General features: G+C 40.5%; 1 protein-coding gene across 1 annotated transcript in view; it reads left to right on the plus strand.

Moving 5' to 3' along the window:
- Positions 1-20965, plus strand: part of SMG6 (SMG6 nonsense mediated mRNA decay factor) — a 233067-nt gene that overhangs the window by 4227 nt on the left and 207875 nt on the right. The window contains exons 3-8 of the mRNA XM_021704528.2: positions 384-576; positions 1058-1168; positions 4347-4453; positions 4710-4788; positions 12047-12157; positions 12529-12741. Coding sequence (XP_021560203.1) covers positions 384-576; positions 1058-1168; positions 4347-4453; positions 4710-4788; positions 12047-12157; positions 12529-12741 — 814 coding nt within the window. The remainder of the gene's footprint in view (positions 1-383; positions 577-1057; positions 1169-4346; positions 4454-4709; positions 4789-12046; positions 12158-12528; positions 12742-20965) is intronic.

A 20965-nucleotide genomic window follows, 5' to 3' on the forward strand; every position in this document is an offset into this window, starting at 1 on the left:
ATTTGGTTTCTTGTCTTAGAAATGATTATGCTTCCCACTTTTTCTTTAAGAAAAAAAATCTTTAAGAGAACATGGAATCTGGAAATGGAAAAGGAAAGACTTTCCAGAATGCCAAGAAGTGAACAACATATAACTTGTGGTGAAGATCTTATTTCAGCTGTTAAATTTAGGTGGAGGCATATGGGGAAAATCATTTTCCTAGACATAACTGTCTTTAGAATGACATTCTGCTGTGCAGAATAAAAAGTCAAATGAGTACTGTACCTGGTGGCATTTTGGATTTCCTGCCAAGGAAGGTGTTTAATTTGCAAGAAGCTCAGATCTTGGGTTTAGCCTTTCTTATGGTGTATTTGGAGCTAGAAGTTGCATGTATTTTATTCCAGAGCTGAACTGCTGCAGCTATATGAGCGCTGTATCCTATTAGATATTGAGTTCTCTGATAATCAGAATGTGGATCAGATCCTGTGGAAGAATGCTTTCTATCAGGTGATTGAGAAGTTCAGGCAGCTTCTCAAGGATCCAAATGTTGAGAACCCTGAACAGATTCGGAACAGACTTTTGGAGCTCTTGGATGAGGTAAACCATCATCTTTTTGTCCTCAGGATAAAGGCTTTAGCATTCTGTAGTTGTGATGGGTTTTTATCACCTGTAATATGAGGATTTGTAGCAGAACATTGACTAAAAACTTGATGCTCTTTTCTTGGGTTTAGGCCTAACCCCACCCTATTGCTTCCTTGGGACCATAACTTATTGGCAATTGGAGTTAGTTCTGACCTTGAAAATTTTCTGAATGTCTTGTTTGGGGGTGGGTGCTGTGGGGGGAGAAAGTGTGTATGGTGTGTGTGTGTGTATTCATATTTTTAAAACCATGGAGGGGCTGATACTATGAATTTGTCTTGTGTTTAGTTGGTGACCACTAAATACTGTGTATGCCTCTCTTTACATGGGATGACTAAACATTAGCAGAACTGTGGACAGGTTACTTGCCCCAGTTTCTGGTGGGTAGATTGGATCAGAACAGTCTGATTCAGCTGTTTCTTATTTTTTGTCTTTATAGGGTAGTGACTTCTTTGATAGTTTGCTTCAGAAGCTGCAGGTTACTTACAAGTTCAAACTGGAGGACTACATGGATGGTCTTGCGATTCGCAGCAAGCCATTACGCAAGACAGTAAGCCAGCTTTTTCATCTTAAATGTAATCATCCATTTAGTAAGCATTTGTCTAGTGTTATGTGCTAGGCACTCTGCTAGGTGTTGAGGATACAGAACAAAAGATACAGTCCAGTGGGGGAACAGACCAATTAAACTTGCAATTATCATGTAATAAGTACCATGGTAATGTTACATATACAGTGTGGAAGGGGCACAGAGCGAAATGGCTCTGATTCCGACTGGTGGAGTCAAGGGAGACTTCTGAGGACTGTCAAGTCTTGAAACCTGACTAGGAGTGGAAGGGGCAGTACAGAGCACAGCAAGAGAGAATCAGGCCTTGTTGGAAAGTGTAAGAAGTTCAATATGCTGGTTTTTGTAATGTGGAGTTGGGCTGTTGTAGGAGGTAAAGCTAATGAAGTAGAAAGGGATAGATCAAAAACTTTTGTATGGCATACTGAAGAGTTTGGACTTTATTCTGAAAGCAGCGAGGAGCCATGGCTTGATTTTCACTAAATGGATAGCATAGATTTCTTCTTAGAACCAGTCACTGGCAAATGGATGATTTGGGGCAAGAGAGTGGAGGTAGGAGGGTCAGGTTGAGGGCCTGAACCTAAGGTAGAGGTAGTGGAGGTGGAAAAGAGGAGACAAATTGGAAAGATAAAAGGGAAATAGAATTGACTTGCTGGCTGATTTGGTGTGAATGATGAGATAGGAGGCATAAGGAGTCTCGATCATCTCCCAGTTTGTGGCCTAGGAGAGTGGCTGAGAAGGAAGAGGTTAGTTTAGTTTTGGCTGTGCGTAAGTAGAGGGACTTGAAAATGAACAGATGAATATTCTGGTCTGTTTGAAGCTCAGGGGAAAGAGCTAAGCTGGTGCTATAGATTCAGAAGTCATCAGTGTGTAAGTGATAGTTGAAGCAGAAGTTGGGATCCTGGGATACTGGCCAGTCAGCCAGAGAGTGAGGGGTGGGGATCAAATTTCAAGATGGTGGTGGGCAGAATTGTCAAGTGCTGTAGAGTCAGCGAATGCTGCTATTACTGAAAGTGTCCATTGGATTGGATGAGCTTATCACAATTTATTTCAGTTGGAGAGGATGGAAGACAGATTGCAGAGAATGAAAAGTGGGACAGTAGATACAACGAAGGGAGTAATATAGACCATCCTTTTAAGAATCTTGGCTGTGAAGGCAAGGAGGGAAGATAGTAGTTAAAAGAGAACATAGTGTCAAGAGAAGTTTGTTTTTAAGCTGGAAGAGTCTTAAGCATATTTATATATTGAGAAGAAAGGGCCAGGGTAAAGGAAGAAGTTAAATAAAGATTCATTAGAGAAAGGCATATGATTTATGGAGCAGAGACTTCCTCTTGTCTTTCTACTCCTGATGATTGGTGTGCACAAACTCTATTACTACTCAACAAGTATTTATTGAGATCCTCCTACATGCCACATGTCTTTCTAAGACACATAATTCATTGTGGAACAAGAAAGCCATGATCCCAGCTCTTGGAGTTTAGAGTTTGCTTAGGGGTGAATACAGGTGGTGGATTAGTAATTGCAGATGCAGCAACTTCTGCAGAGGATGTTGTGGTGGGGTATAAGGTAAAGGGGTTTAGAGGATCATGGAAGACTGAGGAAGTCAGTTCAGCTGGGGCTAAAAATCTGAGATGTTAGCCAAGTGAAGGTGTATGTGAAGATGCTAGAACATTCTATGGAGAGGAAGTAGTATATGTGCAGGTCCTGAAGCTGGAAAGAGCATGGTGTGTTAGGGAGACTAAGAAAAGTCTAGTCTGACTGAGGTACAGAGAGAGAGGGGGGAGGTGGTGCTGCAGAGGTAAACAGAAGCTAGATCATCTGGGACTTCATCCAGAGGATAGTGGAGAGCCTTTGGTGGAATTTGTTTTTTTCTTCCCCGCATTGAGATAGTAGAGTGCTGTAGTATGTTTCTTTTTTTTTTTTTTTTTAAAGATTTTATTTATTTATTTGAGAGAGAGGATGAGAGGAGAGAGAGAGCACATGAGAGGGGGGAGGGTCAGAGGGAGAAGCAGACTCCCTGCCAAGCAGGGAGCCCGAGGCGGGACTCGATCCCGGGACTCCAGGATCATGACCTGAGCCGAAGGCAGTCGCTTAACCGACTGAGCCACCCAGGCGCCCTAGAGTGCTGTAGTATGGAAACCTAATCTGTTTTCTTGGTGCTTTGTCAGCTAACTACAAAGGGTTCTTGGTGTTCATTCATAGAATGTGTGGAATAGTCAGGACTCTGAAGGTATATGGCTTGTAATGGTACATAACTTTGCTGAGGCACACATTTGTTATATATTAGGAGGTTGATGTGCAGCAGCTAGTTATTTAGCTAGTGGATGAGCCTTCCTCAGGGGCAGTATCTACTTCTCCTTGAAGTTTTGTTCTTTATTCGGTGATGTGTTAATTTCTTGTGTGTGAGGTGGAGTGGAATTGTATGTTGTGAAGTGATGTTCCTTAGGTTTTTTTGGTTGGACACATGTCTTGGGATTGTTAAGGGTCTACTCTGTTGTTTTGTAATGGAGGGACAGATGCCAAGCCCATTATTGAGAAAACATACATATAGAGAGGGAGAGAGAACTACCCAGTCCCTGGCCATTTTGTAGGTGTTTGGTAAAGGGTGACTATGTTATCATTTTAGGGAATTGTTATTGTTTTGCAAAGTGAATGAAATGGCAGTAACACAGTGCAGTGATACTAATAGTTTGAGGAGAGAGAGACTATAGTGATGACAGGAAAATAACAGAATAAACAATTGTCTTAGTATTTGTATATCACTTTATAATTTGTGAAGTATTTAACACTTACTCTATGGAGTATGCATTTTTATATTCAGATGAAGAAACTTGAGTCCAAAAAACAGTCCCAAAGGCCTACGGAAGATCACACAACTCTTACAGAGAGAGTCAGGTTTCCTGGTTTCCAGGTTTCAGAATGTTTTCTTCTGTTTACCTGGGACTTGAAATAAGAATGACCCCTCTCTTTTCTGCCATTGTTTCTCATATTGGCTGTTTTCGCTAGGCAAGTTTAGACTGAAAACTTTTTTTTCTTTGTTGAGGACTACTAGTGCCTTATTAGTGCTGTTCTGTCACTTTGATCCTATCATTGTCCTTTGGTGTTGAAGTTAAAGTTTCTTGGGTATACTACTAACTGATCAACTAACTGATCATTTTTCCTGAAGGTAAAATATGCTTTGATCAGTGCCCAACGATGTATGATTTGCCAAGGAGATATTGCTAGGTATCGGGAACAAGCCAATGACACAGCAAACTACGGGAAAGCACGCAGGTACTTTTGCCTCTTGTTCATTGCTTCTCTTTCCTTGCGGCGTTAAGCTAAGCCCTATTAAGAGCAATGGGCCACCCGAGCTGCCTCTCATATGGAAGTCCTACAGGTGCCCCTGTTGGTCTTTGTAATCAGGCTTTACCACTCCAGCGTTACATCTAACACTCCAGCTTATGTCTTAAGCAGTTAGAGCTATCAGGTGATGAAATGGGAAAGCATTGATATGGAGCTAGCATTTTTTACTGTTTTTCTATTCCAGTTGGTACCTAAAGGCCCAGCATATTGCTCCCAAGAATGGGCGCCCATATAACCAGTTGGCTCTGCTGGCAGTGTATACGGTAAGCAATCCTATGGACAGGGGAAGTATTTTGCAGACAGTATCTTAGAAAGAATGGATTTTGATAGCATCAGCTCCTGGAGCTAGAGTTCCTGTGAACACTAAACCTAAAAAATATCCTTTCCTGCCATCCTCACATTCCTCTTGTTACTTTCAGAGGTAAGTTGTCAGTGATTCTTCATTCCAGTTGAATCTGTACTTCATCCCCTTTCATTGCACTTGAGTTCCTAAAGGAATGCTCATGCTCCAGCCAGACACCACTCTTTGTTTTTGACCAAGGCTTCTGCTCTGAATCTTGTCTTTCTTCCCTTCCCTGTCCTGTTGAATGAGGTTACTCATTTCTAGAAGGAAAATAAGGCTCCCTTTACCACTTTTCCTTAAAGTCCTCAACTAGCCCTAACTAGTGAGATCCTTACTTCCTTTCCCCAGATTATCCCCTTATTCCTCTTAAGTTTTCACTTAATGAGCCTCCTTAGCAGAAGCACTTAGTGCCAAATTGTATCTTCCTAGATCTTACCAAACTCCTCTCAATATGCCTCTAACAGAGAGCCTTGGGAGCAGGTAACAGCCCCTCGTAAGGAAGCTGAATTGAAGGCGGTGGGGAGGTCAGTGGTAGGTATCAAAGATTTAAGTATAAAGCAGCTAACATGCTCATTTAGCAGGAAGTTTTCATAATGCTATTGCCCGAATACTCAGTGTTTGAGTTAAAATATTTATTCCCCTTTATTCAACAAAAGATTCAAAGAAATTCCTAACACTTCATGATGGATTGAAATTGTTGATTAAGTAGTGTGGTTGACTGACACACTTCTACATCTCTAGAATATCTTCCTTCACTTCTTTCTTTCTTTCTTTCTTTTTTAAGATTTTATTTATTTTTTGACAGAGAGAGACACAGCGAGAGAGGGAACACAAGCAGGGGGAGTGGGAGAGGGAGAAGCAGACCTCCTGCAGAGCAGGGAGCCCGATGTGGGGCTTGATCCCAGGACCCTGGGATCATGACCTGAGCTGAAGGCAGATGCCCAGCGACTGAGCCACCCAGGCGCCCCCACTCTTTCTTTTTTTAGATTTTATTTATTTATTTGAGTGAGAGAGAGAGAGAGATCACCAACAGTGGGGAGGGGTAGAGGGAGAAGCAGACTTCCCACTGAGCAGGGAGCCCGATGCCGGGCTTTATCCTAGGACCCTGGGATCATGACCTGAGCTGAAGGTAGATGCTTAACCGACTGAGCCACCCAGGTGCCCCTCTTCATTCACTCTTTATTTTCTTTAGTACACTAATAGTATTATGCAACTATCAGCTCTATCTAAGTCCAAGATGTTTTCATCACCCCAAAAGGAAACCCCATACCCATTACTCTCCATTCCTTCTACCTCCCAGCCTCTGGCAACCACTTAGTCTGCTCTCTGTTTCAGGATATACCTATTGAATGTTTCATATAAATGGAATCATCCAGTATGTGACTTCTTTATGTCTGGCTTCTTGCATTTAGCATAAAGTTTTTGAGGTTCGTTTATGTTGTAGGATGTCTCAGTACTTCATTTTTATGGCCAAATCATATTCCATTGTATGGATATACTATACTTTATTCATTAGTTATTGGACGTTTTGGTTTGTTTTCACGTTTTAGCTATTGTGAATAGTGCTTTGTGAAGTACAGGTATTTGAATATCTGTCGTCAGTTCTTCTGAGTCTATACTTATGAGTGGAATTGCTGGGTTATATGGTAATTCCATGTTTAGCCTTTTTTTTGAGATTATTTTAGAGACAGTGTGCATGCTGGTGGGGGGAGGAGCTAAGAGAGAGAGGGAGAGAAACAGACTCCCTGCTGAGCATGGAGCCCAATGCGGGGCTCGATCTCACGACCCTGAGATCATGATCTGAGCCGAAATCAAGAGTCAGACGTTTAACTGACAGCCGGCAGGCGCCCCCATGTTTAACTTTTTAAGGGATCACCAAACTTTTCCATAGAGGCTGCACCTTTTTACATTCCCACCAGCAGTGTACAAGGGTTCTAGTTCCTCCATGTTCTCACCAACATTTTCATTTCTTTGATTATGACCCACCCGCACTGTGGGTTTTTTCCCCCCACTTGGGGACATTTTTTTCTTTAGTGTTTTTTTCTTCTTTCCTTCTTTCCTTCCTTCCTTCCTTCCTTCCTTCCTTCCTTCCTTCCTCGCTCTTTCTTTTCTTTCTTTCCTTCCTTCCTTCCTTCCTTCATTCCTTGTCAGTTTTAAGTTTGCAGAAAAATTAAGCAGAAAGTACAGAGAGTTCCCATATACTCCCTCAACTCCTCTCCCAGTCAATTTTCCCTGTCATTAACATCTTGCATTAGTGTAATACATTTGTTTATTATTGGTGAGCCAGTATTGATACATTATCACTAACTAAAGTTCCTAGTTTACATTAGGGTTCACTTTTGTACAGTCTGTGGATTTGAACAAATCTGTAATGACATGTATTCATCATTACAGTATCATGCAGAGTAGTTTCACTGTCCTAAAAATACCCTGTGCTCCACCTCCACCTATTCATCCCTCCTCACTCCTCTGAACCTCTAGTAATCTTAATTTTTACTGTCTATAGTTTTGCCTTTTCCTGAATGTCATAGTTGGAAACCATACAGTATGTAGCCTTTTCAGATTAGCTTGTTTCACTTAGTAATATGCATTTAGCATTACTTTTGTGATGTGACAGCTCTTTTTATTGTTGAGTAATATTCCATTGTATGGATGTACCACAGTTTGTTTATTCATTCCCCTATTGAAGGACATCTTGGTTGTTTTCAAGTTTTGGCAATTATAAATAAAAATGCTGTAAATGTTTGCGTGCAGGTCTTGTGTGGACATAAATTGTCATCTCATTTAGATAAATACCAAGTAGTGTGATTGCTGGATTGTATGGTAAGAGTGTATGTAGTTTGGAAGAAATTGCCAGACTGTCTTCCAAAGTGGCTGTGCCATTTTGCATTCCTTCAGGCAGTGGATGAGAGTTCCTGTTGCTCTGCATCCTCATCAGCATTTAGTGTTGTCAGTGTTCTGGATTTTGGTCATTCTATAATAGATGTGTAGTGTTATCTCATTTTAACTTGCATTTCCCTAATAACATATGACGTGGAGCATCCTTTCATGTGCTTATTTGCCATTTGTGTTTCTTCTTTGGTGAGGTGTCTGTTTTGATCTTTTGCCCATCTTTAAATTGGGTTGTTTTTTTATTGTTGAGTTTTAAGTGTATATTTTGAATATCAGTCCTTTATTAGATATGTGTTTTGTGAATATTTTCTCTGTATGTGGCTTATCTTTTCATTTTCTTAGCACAGAACAAAAGTTTTTAATTTTAATGAAATCCAACTTACCAACTTTTTCTTTTGTGGATTTTGCTTTTGGTGTAATACCTAAGAACTCCTCACCAAACCCAAGGTTATCTAGATTTTCTCCTGTGTTATCTTCTAGGAGTATAGTTTTACATCTTACATTTAGGTCTGCGATCTAGAAAGGCATAAGGTCTGTGGCATAGATTCATTGTTTTGCATGTCGATGTCCAGTTGTTTCAACACCATTCGTTGAAAAGATCATCCTTTCTCCATCGAATTGTCTTTCCTCCTTTGTCAAAGATCAGCTGGCTGTATTTGTCTGGGTCTATTTCTGGGCTCTCTATTTCATTCCATTGATCTGTTTGTCTGTTCTTTGGCCAGTACCACTATAGTAGCTTAATGGTAAGTCATGAAGTTGGGTAGTTCGGTCTTCCGACCATGTTCTTCTTTGTCAGTATTGTGTAGGCTATTCTGGATCTTTTGCCTTTCCAGATAAACTTTAGAATCATTTTGTTGTTATCTACAAATCTATTGACTTTGAAGTAGTATCTCATTGTGGTTTTGATTTGCATTTCCCTAACAACTAATGATGTTGAGCTGCATTATAGGCCATTTGGAGAAATGTCTATATAAATCCTTTGCCTATTTTGTCTTATATTAAAAAAATTAAAAAATTTATTTGTAAAATATACATAAGATGAAATTTACCATCTTACCCATTTTACATTTACATTGTTTTGCAACTAACCTCCAGAACTCTCTTCATCTTGCAAAACTGAAACTTTATACCCATTAATTAAGCAACTCCCCATTTTCCCCTCCCTCCAGCCACTGACAACCACCCTTCTACTTTCTGTCTCTGAATTTGTCTACTTTAGGTACTTAATATAAGTGGAATCATACAGTATTTCTTTTTGTGACTGGCTTATTTCACTTAGCATGATATCCTAAAGGTCCATCCATGTTACAGCTTGTGTCAGAATTTCCTCTTTAAGGCTGAATAGCACTCAGTTATATGTATATACCATATTTTGTTTATCACTTCATCTGTCAGTGCACACTTCCACCTTTTGGCCATTGTGAATAATGCTGCCATGAATGTGAGTGTACAAAAATCTTTTTAAGACTCTGCCTTTAGCTTGGGTCCCAGGGTCCTAGGATCGAGTCCCACATCGGTCTCCTTGCTCAGCGGGGAGCCTGCTTCTCCCTCTGCCTGCTGATCCCCCTGCTTGTGCACTGTCTCTCTCTGTCAAATAAATAAATAAAATCTTAAAAAGAAAGATTTATTTATTTATAATTTGAGAGGACAGAGGGAGAGAATCTTCAAGCCAACTCCCTGCTGAGCACAGAGCCTGATGCAGGGCTTGATCTCACGACCCATGAGATCATGACCTGAGCGGAAACCAAGAATTGGACATTTAACCGACTTAGCTGCCCAGGTGCCCCTCTTCTAAGAGTTTTTATAGTTTTTATATTTAGATCTTTGGCCCATTTTTCATTAAGTAAATGGTGTGAAATATGGGCCCAGCTTAATTCTTTTGCATGTGGATATCCAGTTCTAGTACCATTTGTTGAAGAGGCTGTTCTTTCCCCATTGACTAGTCTTGGGATCCTTGTTGTAACTCAGTTGGTGCCTGGATTTATTTCTGGACTCTCAGTTCTCGTCCATGGATCCATATGTCTACCCTTATGCCAGCACCTCATTGTTTTAATTACTATAGCTTTGTGGTAAATTTTGAAACCAGGATATATGAGTTTTCCACCTTTGTTCTTCTTTTTTAAGATGAGTTTGGCTGTTTGGGGTTTCTTGTAATTCCATATGGATTTTAGGATCAGCTTTTTCATTTCTGCAAAAAGAGTCACTGGGATTTTCATAAGAATTACATTGACTGTGTAGTTGCTTTGGGGAATATTTACACAGATGTTTTTGATTTATTTAGGTCTTCTTTAGTTTCTTTCAGACGTGTTTTATAATTTTCAGTATATAAGTTTTACACTTCCTTGGTTAAACTTATTCCTAAGTATGTTATTCTTTTTGATGCTGTTGTAAATGAATTATTTTCTTAATTTCTTTTAAAGATTGTTTATTACTAATATATAGAAATATAACTGATTTTTGAGCATTGATCATAATATCTTACAACTTCACTGAATTCCCTCTGTGGCTTTTTGCCATTCTGATTAAATTGGTATATTTTTCTTTCATAGACCTCTGACCTAAATTAGTGGTCCTTTCAAGCTCTTTTCCTCTGTCCCTCTTTTTCTGTCTCCCTTTTATCCTAGTTGTCTTTTAATATCACTTTCTTAATTTTCTGTTTCCTCCAGTCAGTCATTCAGTGAATCTCAAGAATTCAGTGAGAACATGTTTGTGCACAGTGCTTTGCTAGGTGCTGTGAGTGATGAATATGTGATATGTTTTCTGCTCTGAAAATGTGTTGAGAAGACAAGTGAGGTGTGTAGACAGTGATAGAAATTAGACGTCATGAAATTTGATGCAATTGATTAGATGTGCCATTATTTTCTGGACCATTAAGAAAGAATATGTGAATTATAAATAGGACATAATGGTAGATATTGATTGTAAGTTCTATCTTGATTTCAGAAATGTTAAAATATGAAAAAATCATTGTAGAATCGACAAAACACAATCTAAAATCAAGTGAGTGGTATAGGCTGAGATCAGTACAGATTGGGATAATATTAAAAATAGCCCCCATTAGGGGTGCCTGTCTGGCTCAGTCAGTAGAGTGTGTGATTGTTGATCTCAGGGTTATGAGTTTGAGCCCCAAGGCGGTGTAGTAGAGATTACTTAAAAATAAAATCTTAAAAAATAAGAAAGAAAAAAGTAGCCCCCATTTAACTGACTGTAACAGTATATCAGATAATCTGTTAAACTGTATGTGTTATATGAATTTTATTCATTTTAGGAGCCATATATGTATAAATATCTTCTAATAAATATCTACCTAATAAGTGGCAGGACCTAATTCAAACTCAGGCAGTTGACCTTAGAATGTGTACCTTTAACCATGCTAGCTGAATAGAAGATGCGAGGTTTTTTGTTGTTGTTGTTGTTTTTAAGATTTAAGTTTTGAAGAATGAGTTACAGGGGTGAGAGAGAAGTTAGTGTTCTAAATGCATTTTGAGACAGATAGAAAAAAAGGAAAAAATATATATGAAGTTGGAGAAAGGCTTTTTGACATTCTTGCCCCCTTTGTTTCAGTGTTTTTTTTCTCCTTTCTGATCTTCTCCCTTTCTTTTACTTCTTTTCCTTATTAATTGGTTGTGAAACAAACTTGAAGTGTTTATTTGCTGAATTCATTGGATAATAGTTTATAGTTCCCTTTCTGTGCAGAATCAGTGTGGTATAGGGCAAACCTGAACTCAGGAGCCAGACAGACCTAGGTTTATATACTGGCATACCCAGGATTTGTCTTGGAGGCCTTGATGGACAAGTTATGTTGTTGGACAACAATCTTCCTGGGCTCCCCTTTCTTCATCTTTGAAATGGGACTAATAATGCTTATGGGGCAGTGTTCTTAGGTTTAGGAGTAAAATCTATGAAGTGATGGTCACTTGTCTCACTGTGCTTAATCATTGATATTGCTATTGTTATTTATAATTTTTTTTAGCTAATAACTAGTGAGTTGAACATTTTCTTTCTCTAAAAACAAAATTGGATTTTATATTTGATGAGGCTCTTTATTCTTTTCTCCCTCTTGTGAGTACTTGGCTCTTAGAGTACCTCCACATGTAAGTCAGAGTCCTGTGCCAGGAGAGATCCTTGACGTAATTGCCGTGGTTCATCCCATGGATAGCATTCTGATTTTCTTATTGGAATTCCTTATAGCCTGGGAGAGATAGTAAGGTTTTCTAGGTCAGCTGACTCAGGCTGGAGTCAGGAAGAGAACTGGTTGACTTGATGTCTCTGGCCTCTTTCTGCAGAGGAGGAAGCTTGATGCTGTCTATTACTATATGCGCAGTTTAGCTGCCAGCAACCCTATCCTGACTGCCAAGGAGAGTCTCATGAGCTTGTTTGAGGAGACCAAACGAAAGGTGAGTGGGGATGCAGGCAGACTCATTCCTTCCTAAAAGAATGTGTTTCTCTTAGTGTTTCCGTGTCCTCAGAGGAATGCCTTATAATGCCCTCAGGGGGTCCCATTGGGCTGTGCTGGTAAGTCAGTCAGCCCCTTTGCAGAACCAAACTCATCGTTAGGAGAGTTCTCCAGGGCCTTCGGGTGTGCATCTAGATTATGGAATTAATAACTTCTATGAGACAAAGCAGATAATACTTTGCTACTTAGGGACTATAGAAAAATCTTTATTTTTTATAGCCCCTGGGCAACAAACTCAAGATGAGGTGAGTGCCTCTTTTTATTAGTTGACTCCCAGGAGAGTCTGAGCTTATGTGTTTGTATGTTGTACAGGCAGAGCAGATGGAAAAAAAGCAACACGAGGAATTGGAACTGAGCCCTGACCAGTGGCGGAAAGGAAAGAAGTCTACTTTCCGGCATGTTGGAGATGACACCACTCGCTTAGAGATCTGGATCCATCCATCACATCCCCGGTCCTCCCAGGGCACTGAATCTGGGAAGGATTCTGAGCAGGAGAATGGGCTGGGCAGCCTGAGCCCAAGTGATGTAAGTTCCTGAGGGTGATATAATGATCAAGACTAGCTAAGTAAAAGTGGATGCCCCAGTACATGCAACTGAGAGGCACTGCACAGACATTTCCCATGAATCCCGGGGAAGGTAAATCACTTCAGGCTTTCTGACGTCCTCCTCTTTCTCCTCCAGCTTCACTTCATCTTTATTATATGCTTCCCTCTCTCACCACTATGTGGCACTGTAGAATTTAGTAAAACTAGTTTTTCTAAAGGAAGATCTACTTAGTGTAGATGAGAATTTTTTGCTGCTTTGGGTTTAGAGTCACCAATATGATGCTTTAGGATTCTGTAGGGATTTTGTGAAGCTAGTAGGAGAGAGAGCATAGTAGGAAAACTGCAAATGGCTGGTTCATTGTCCTTTGAGAGTAAAATTCCTAGTGGAGTGGATGGTGGGGTGACCTGGGACCACATCTTGAAGGGTCACGCAGTAAATAATTTGACCTTTATCCTGAAGGTAGTAGGGAACTATTGAATGCTTTAAATAAGGAAGTAACTTGTCAGATACACATTTTAGAAATATAACTCTGGCTGCTTTGTGAAAAGTTTGGAGAAGGGTAAGACTAGAAATAGGAAGAGTAGGAGGGGTACTACAATAATCCAAGTATGATGTGGGGAGGACCTGAACCAGGAAATGGCTTTGGAGATGGGGAGAAGTGAACAAATATGAGGTATATTAATGAGGTAGAATCCAAAGGACTTGAGTGGACAGGGGGAGCTGAAGGACAAGAGGAAATCAAAAGTAACATCTACCTAGGTGTTTCTGGGTTGGAAACTGAATGAATGCTGGTCTATTCCTTGAGATAGGGAATAGAGGTAGAATTGGTTTTAGGAGAAAAATGAGGAGTTTAGTTTAGACATGTTAGAATTTCTATAGGACATTGAAGAGAGATTTAAAGGCTATCTTATCTGAAGCTGGGGAGAGCATTCTGGATTAGAGATGAAGATATTTGAAGGCATCCTCTTATAGATGGAATTGAAGTCATGAGAGTTGATTCAGTCACTCGAGAAAAAAACAATGAGAAGTAGGTTGAAGATCTAAGAGAGAAAGGAGATAGATGGCGGGCAGGGAGAGGTCCTTGCAGAGGATTGGAAGGGAGAGGAATCTGGAGCACAAGTTTACGGATTAGCCTGAATGAGGGTGAGAGATCCCTCTTTCTTATGCTTGAGGGAAAGGAACAGGTAATAGGGGGTCAGGTAAGTTGGTGGGAATTGTAGGAGGAAGATGAGGGAGGGCCTTTTTGATGTTTTCTTTTTTCTTTTTGAAGTTGGAGACATGGTTGTCTGCTAAGAATGAATCGAAGGTGGTGGGATAGGAGGACTTCCTTGGGGTTTAATTTAAAATTTCCATTTCTCTGGGGCACCTGGGCAGCTCATTCGGTTGATTGCCTAACTCCTGGTTTCTGCTCAGGCCATGATCTCAGGGTTGTGGGATCAAGCCCCGCATCGGGCTCTGTGCGCACCACGAGTCTGCTTGTCCCACTCCCTGTGCTCTGCCCCCGACTCTCTCTCTTTAAAATAAATAAATAAAATCTTTAAAAAAAAATAAAATTTCCACTTCTCTTCCTTTATCCTTTTTAGTCTTTAGCTGTTTTCTGCATGACTTGGAAGTAGTCATTACTTATAAATGAAACTTCCAATTTGCCATGTGCCATGGTTTGCCATGGGGTGCTTCAGAGGAGTTGCCTCTATGGTAGACTCTCTCACTTGCTGCACTCTCCCAGTTTGGATATTGCAGCCCCAAATGGGAAGCCTATTTGAATAAGAGAGAAATTGTTCTATTGGGTTAGCTCCACTGTCTGTCTCTAAAATGAAAGCAACAGGGGCTCCTGGGTGTCTCAGGCAGTTGAGTGTGGACTCTTTGTTTTGGCTCAGGTCATGATCTCAGGGCCCACACCGGGCTTCACGCTCAGCAGAGAGTCTCCCCCTCCCCCTGTGCTCTTGTATTTCTCTCTGTCTCTCAAATAAATAAATATTTTAAGTAAATAAATAAAATGCGGGTAGCAACAATTTGAGAAAGCATTTTATGGCTTTCTTTGACCTTCACCTCAAGGTTAGGGAGTATCCTTCATAAGAGTTAAGGTTATAACTAATATCCTATAGATCTCTTCCATTTGGTATTTCATTGATTTTTAAGTAATGTGTTTATAAGTCTGTTTTTATTTATTTTTTTTTTAATATTTTATTTGAGAGAGAGTGAGCACGAGTGGGGTAGGGGGACAGAGGGGCAGTGGGAGAAGTAGGCTCCCTCCTGAGCAGGGAGCCCAATGCAGGACTGGCTCCCAGGACCCCGAGATCATGACCTGAGCTGAAGGCAGACGCTTAACCAACTGAGCCACCCAGGCGTCCCTAAGTCTGTGTTTTTATTCTTATTTGCATCTCAGAGAATGCATTTTCAGCATATGGGCTGTCATTAGATCTATTAATTTTTATTAATTTTATTAGTAAATTAATTATTAGTTTTATTAATTTTAATAATTATTTTTAATCATACAAATAATATATGGGTATGTTTTTGGTAGAAATTTCAAATAATTAGAGACATATACAGAGGAAAATGGTCATTTTTTTTTTAAACTGTTTGTGAAGCTGTTTTTATATTTTCAGCCTAATCATCATCCACCCAGGTGCCCCTATAGTTTGCTTTTCTAAGTTATGAATTGGACATACAGTCAGTTCTGTTATAATGTTATAACACACAGAGTCCTAAAAAATCACTGTGCTTTGTAAAATTGCACAGAAAAAAAGCCACAGAGCTTTTGGGCAAGATGGGGTTAGGGGCACAACACTCAAAAATATCCGTAGTGACTTATTAAAAGATATGAACCTAAGACAGTTGTGCAATTTTATACATGTCCCTTGGTTAAGAAATACATAAATACTATTTTGGAAAAGAAATGAACTTTAGAAGCGGGCTTTAGGAGGATTGCAGCTTGAGTGTTATGGTGAAGTGGTGGAAGGAGGGTTATTTGAAATTGGATGGATAGATGTAACACCAGATGTGGATCGGTGTGGCTTAGAACGAGTTCACATGGTGAACTGCGGTAGCTCGTAGATATTTGGAAAGTGTGTGTGTTTTCTGTTCCTGTGTAGCTCAGTTCAACCCAGTGCAGTTTTCTGTGTTCACTCAGTGTATCACATGAACAAAATCACGTATAAGGAGATGCAAAATTTGTGCTATGCTCAAATTGTTCCCCAGTATATTTATCACAATGAAACAAATAGATATTTTCGAAACAAGGATTATAGCAGAACTAACTATATTTCCACTTGTCTAAGAATATCTTTTTTTGGTATGTTCTTAGTATGATTGATATTTCATTATAAGGGTATATGTCATTTGTTTGCTTTATCTGTGTAATTTATATATTTGCTGTGCATGCTTGTTCATTTTGGTTGTCTTTTTTGGGTGATTAGCCTTACCAGGAATTGCTCCTTTGACAATTCCTAGAGAGTTTCTAGCACAAACTCCTAAAATAAGAAGCAGAAAGTTTGGCTTCAGGTGGTTGTTAGTAATGATAGTAGAGTCCCAACTAGTTTGTTTTCTCTCTGCCAAGCACAAGCTTTGGATCTCTCTCTGAATGGCTACAGGAGGTTAGCTTGTGGGTTGTTGGTTTTCAGCCTTGAGATGTGGTTTGGGTTGAACATGCTACCTGGGGAGGGACTGCCAACCTCAACTGTAAGTGGCATCCTTTTAAACTATTGAGACTCATATTTAAACTCTACCCCTGCTAGCTAGGCTACTCAAATTCAATGTTACCAGGGCTGCGAGCATTCTTTATGTAGTGGGTGTGCCTTCTGCTGTACCTCAGCTCCCTTTGGAAATCAGAAAAGGGTTACCGCTTAGCAAATGAGTTTTTACAGATAGTGAGTTAATTAAGGAGATGATAGCATCAGAAACAGTTTTCACACTGAGAGGCCAGGGTCTCTGATGAAACTGCTCTGTTTATATCTTTTTTTTTTTTTTAAAGATTTTATTTATTTATTCATGAGAGACAGAGAGAGAGAGAAGCAGAGGGAGAAGCAGGCTCCCAAGGAGCAGGGAGCCCGATGCAGGACTCGATCCCAGGACCCTGGGATCATGACCTGAGCTGAAGGCAGACGCTTAACCGTCTGAGCCACCCAGGCGCCCAAAACTGCTCTGTTTATATCTTGAATAGAATGTAATTTGAATCTGTCTACTGGGGAAGAATGAGCAAATGAGAATAGGAGCCACTGTTAGAAGTTTGTCTCTGAAACTTTAGTGAGTTCTCATATTTTGGCATGATTTGATTTACCATTCCTAGCATTTTCCCCAACTGACTATGGTTACTATACCTATAACATGTTTGGTGCTATGTGTAGAAAATGTCTTTAGGTAATGAGATGTCATTGTATATTTGGCCAACCTCTTGACAAATCTTTCTTCTCCTTCACCCTTCTAAATGTGTTTTGGGGTTCAGACTGGACTGTACCTCAGTAGTTCCTAATACCTATTGTTGAGTCTTTCCTTATTTGAATCTCTCTTATTTCACCCACCAAATGGTTTTTAGACCATACCAATATTTATTTTATTTTTTTGCATAGTATTTTTTTTCAGGACTTGTTTACATCCAGAATTCACTGCAGTTATTTATTTATTTATTTTTAAAGATTTTATTTATTTATTTGACAGAGACACAGTGAGAGCAGGATCACAAGCAGGGGGAGAGGGAGAGGGAGAAACAGGCTTCCCGTGGAGCAGGGAGCCTGACCCTGGGATCATGACCTGAGCCGAAGGCAGACGCTTAACGACTGAGCCACCCAGGCGCCCCTACTGCAGTTATTCTTGAGTTTTGGGAGAGAGGGCTGCTTCTGGGTCCAGTACTTAACCAGCCTAAAGCTTAGTTTACCTGTCCTATTGTGCCAGCTTTGTGCTAGGGTTGTAAAGATGAATACAACATTGTTATTACCTCAGAGAGCTTAGAGTCTAGTGCATGGGCCAGCAAGCTTTTTCTGAAAAAGGCCAGATAGTCGATATTTGAGGCTTTGCAGGCCATATTGTCTCTGTTACAACTACTTACCTCAGCTGTTGGGGTGCTAAAATAGCTGTAGACAGCACATAAATGAATGAGCATGGCTGTGTTCCAGTAAAACTTTATTTACAAAGACCGGGGGCAGCCTGCCTCTGGCCTGTGGGCCTAGTTTGCCAAACTCTGATCTGGTGGAAGTAATGGCCACATAAACAGAATGTTTCAGTATATAGTTGATTATTGTCATCTGTGGTAGTTATGTGCTAGAAAGTCACCACAGACACTGAATTAGTGAATACTGAACCATTGCTGCTGCTTTTTTTTTAAGATTTTTTATTTATTTATTTGACAGAGAAAGAGAGAGAGGGCATAAGCAGGCAGAGCGGCAGGCAGAGGGAGAGGGAGAAGCAGACTCCCCACTGAGCAGGGAGCCCAATGCAGGGCTCGATCCCAGGACCCTGGGATCATGACCTGAGCTAAAGGCAGATACTTAACCGACTGAGCCACCCAGGCGCCCCTGAACTGTTGCTTCTAAGGGAAATATAGGCTTAGGTTTCTGTGAGCCCCTGGTTATAAGAATTTCATCAAGTAAACAGTACATACCTTTTTTGTTTGGTTGGTTGGTTTTTAGAGAGAGAGAGTGAGGAGGAGAGGCAGGGGTTGAGGCAGAAAGAGAATCCTAAGCAGGTTCCATGCTCATCGTGGAGCCCAAAGCGAGGCTTGATCTCACAACCCTGAAATCATGACCTGAGCCAGAATCAAGAGTTGGAAGCTCAACTGATTGAGCCACCAGGTGCCCCATAACCTTGTTTTATGTAGGTTTCTGTTTATAGCCACTTTATTTAATATATATTGTTGATTCATTAACATTGAACTCATGGCTGACACCACTATAACTTGTGCCCGAACAGATACACGTTTTCTCTCTAAGGCACATCACAGCCTTCTTGCACTTAGGAACACTAGAACACTTCAGCACTATGCTTGGAGGCCATTTAAAGAGTGAAATCGCCAACAAAAAGCACACAAATGTGAAAAATATGGCTCTAAATAGACCATGACAAGGGCACTTGCTTAAAGTATGAGAACTTGGACAAGAAGGCAGAGAGTTACCTTGTTGAACCTCAGCTGGGAACATGTGTATCAGTCGACTTGAATTTTTTGCCACTCTGGGTATGTCCATGAAGGACTGCAAAAGCACCATGGGTATTGAGTTTGGTGTTATTAACGAGTTTTAGCAAGTAGCTGAATTCACAAATACAAAATCCATAAATAATGATGACCAAGTATATTGTGGTAAGTGTCGTGAGGGAGGTAAGCATTGGGTACCATGGAAGCACAGAGAACACTTGGTGTAGTCCTGGTGGAAGTATGGGTTGTAGTGAGGAAAAGGAGAGTGACTTTGGAAGGCTCTCTGGAAGTTAACTAGGCCAAGTGAGAAGAGAGTGTTCCAAGTGGAAGGAACAGCATGGGCAGAGACAGAGGAGGTGTGACACAGCCGAGGGGTTGCAGGTATCTAAATCTATGATAATTTGGAGGGTCATGTGAGAAAGGTGGAGTGGGAGAGAGACTGAGCCTTCTGTGGAAACACTTTCTAGTTTGGTGCTGTGGTATGTATGGGTAGTGGTCAGTGGGCTAGGCCCAAATAATGTACTTCTGGATTCTAAAAGTAATTTGTATCTGGAATTTCTCATTGTTTACTTCTCATGTCTGCATTTTTAATTCAACAAAAGCAGTACTGTTTCATTCATTAAATTTAGGTAGGGTGGAAACTGACTGAATTTTTTGCCCCACAGTTTGTTGATTAAAATTTGAGGGCTACTCTTTTAAACAATGCTTTAAGCATTCCAAACTCAAATATGCAGAAGATACTAGTGTTTCTTTTGTTTTGGTTGTTGGAGGAAATTGCCAATGGCTTCGATTAGGTAGAGCAAACCTTTTCTTTTTATTTTGATATTTTTATTGCTTTTAAAAATTTACAAAGCCGGGCGCCTGGGTGGCTCAGATGGTTAAGCGTCTGCCTTTGGCTCAGGTCATGATCTCAGGGTCCTGGGATCGAGTCCTGCATCAGGCTCCCTGCTCCTTGGGAGCCTGCTTCTCCCTCTGCCTCTCTCTCTCTCTCTCTCTGTCTCTCATGAATAAATAAATAAAATCTTAAAAAAAAAAAAAAAATTACAAAGCCGGGGTGCCTAGGTGGCGTAGTCGGTTAAGCTTCCGACTCTTGGTTTCAGCTCAGGTTCTGATCTTAAGGTCGTGAGATCGAGCCCCGTGTGGGACTCTGTGCTCAGCACAGGGTCTGCTTGGGATTCTCTCTCCCTCTCCCTCTGCTCACCTGCCCCGCGCCCTCCCTCTCCCCCCACCCCGCAAAAATAAATAAGTCTTTTTAAAAATTTACAAAGCCAACACATCCTTATTGTAAAAAATATGAAAATGCAGATAAACAATGTGTTTTTACCATCTAGCAATAAATACTATTAACATCTTAGGGTATGCTTTTCCTGCATGTTTACATAGGTCACAGCACTTAGATTGGAAATGTCTAATGCCCATTAACCTGGGAAATCAGAAGAGAAAAAACCGTGCCTAATTATCAACTCAGAACTTGATTGGAAAAGTGGTACTCTAATTTCTGAAGTCAACGTAGGTATCATATCTTGCTGTTTATCCAAGTAGCACAATTAGAGTGACACTAATGTCTTCCCTCTCCTGTGTAAAGAGAAACTTCTTAAGCCACATGAATAAGGAAGAAGAACTTCAAGAAAGATTAGACATGTAATAGGACTGACTATTGTTTTGAAAGATTAGTCTCAAAGGGTCCATGTCATGGGGAAGCATTTTGAATTAATGATAAATTGGGGCATGAGGGATTAATTTGAGGCCCCCTGGGTGTAGAAACTTTGTGACTTTGTTTGAAAAGCTGGGTTCTAGGGGCACCTGGGTGGCTCACATGGTTAAGCATCTGCCTTCAGCTCAGGTCATGATCCCAGGGTCCTGGGGTCGAGCCCCACATTGGGCTCCTGGCTCAGCGGGGAGCCTGCTTCTCCCTCTCCCCCTGCTCATGCTCTCTCTCTCTCTGTATCTCTGTGTCTCAAATGAATAAATAAAATCTTAAAAAAAAAAAAAAAAAAAGCTGGGTTCTAGTTGGAAAAGTTTATAGGCAGCAATGTTGGGGTTGGCTTCTAGGTTGGTAGGAATAGAGATGGAAAGATC

This window comes from Neomonachus schauinslandi, chromosome 15 (assembly GCF_002201575.2).
Source record: "Neomonachus schauinslandi chromosome 15, ASM220157v2, whole genome shotgun sequence".
Taxonomy (NCBI): Eukaryota; Metazoa; Chordata; class Mammalia; order Carnivora; family Phocidae; genus Neomonachus; species Neomonachus schauinslandi.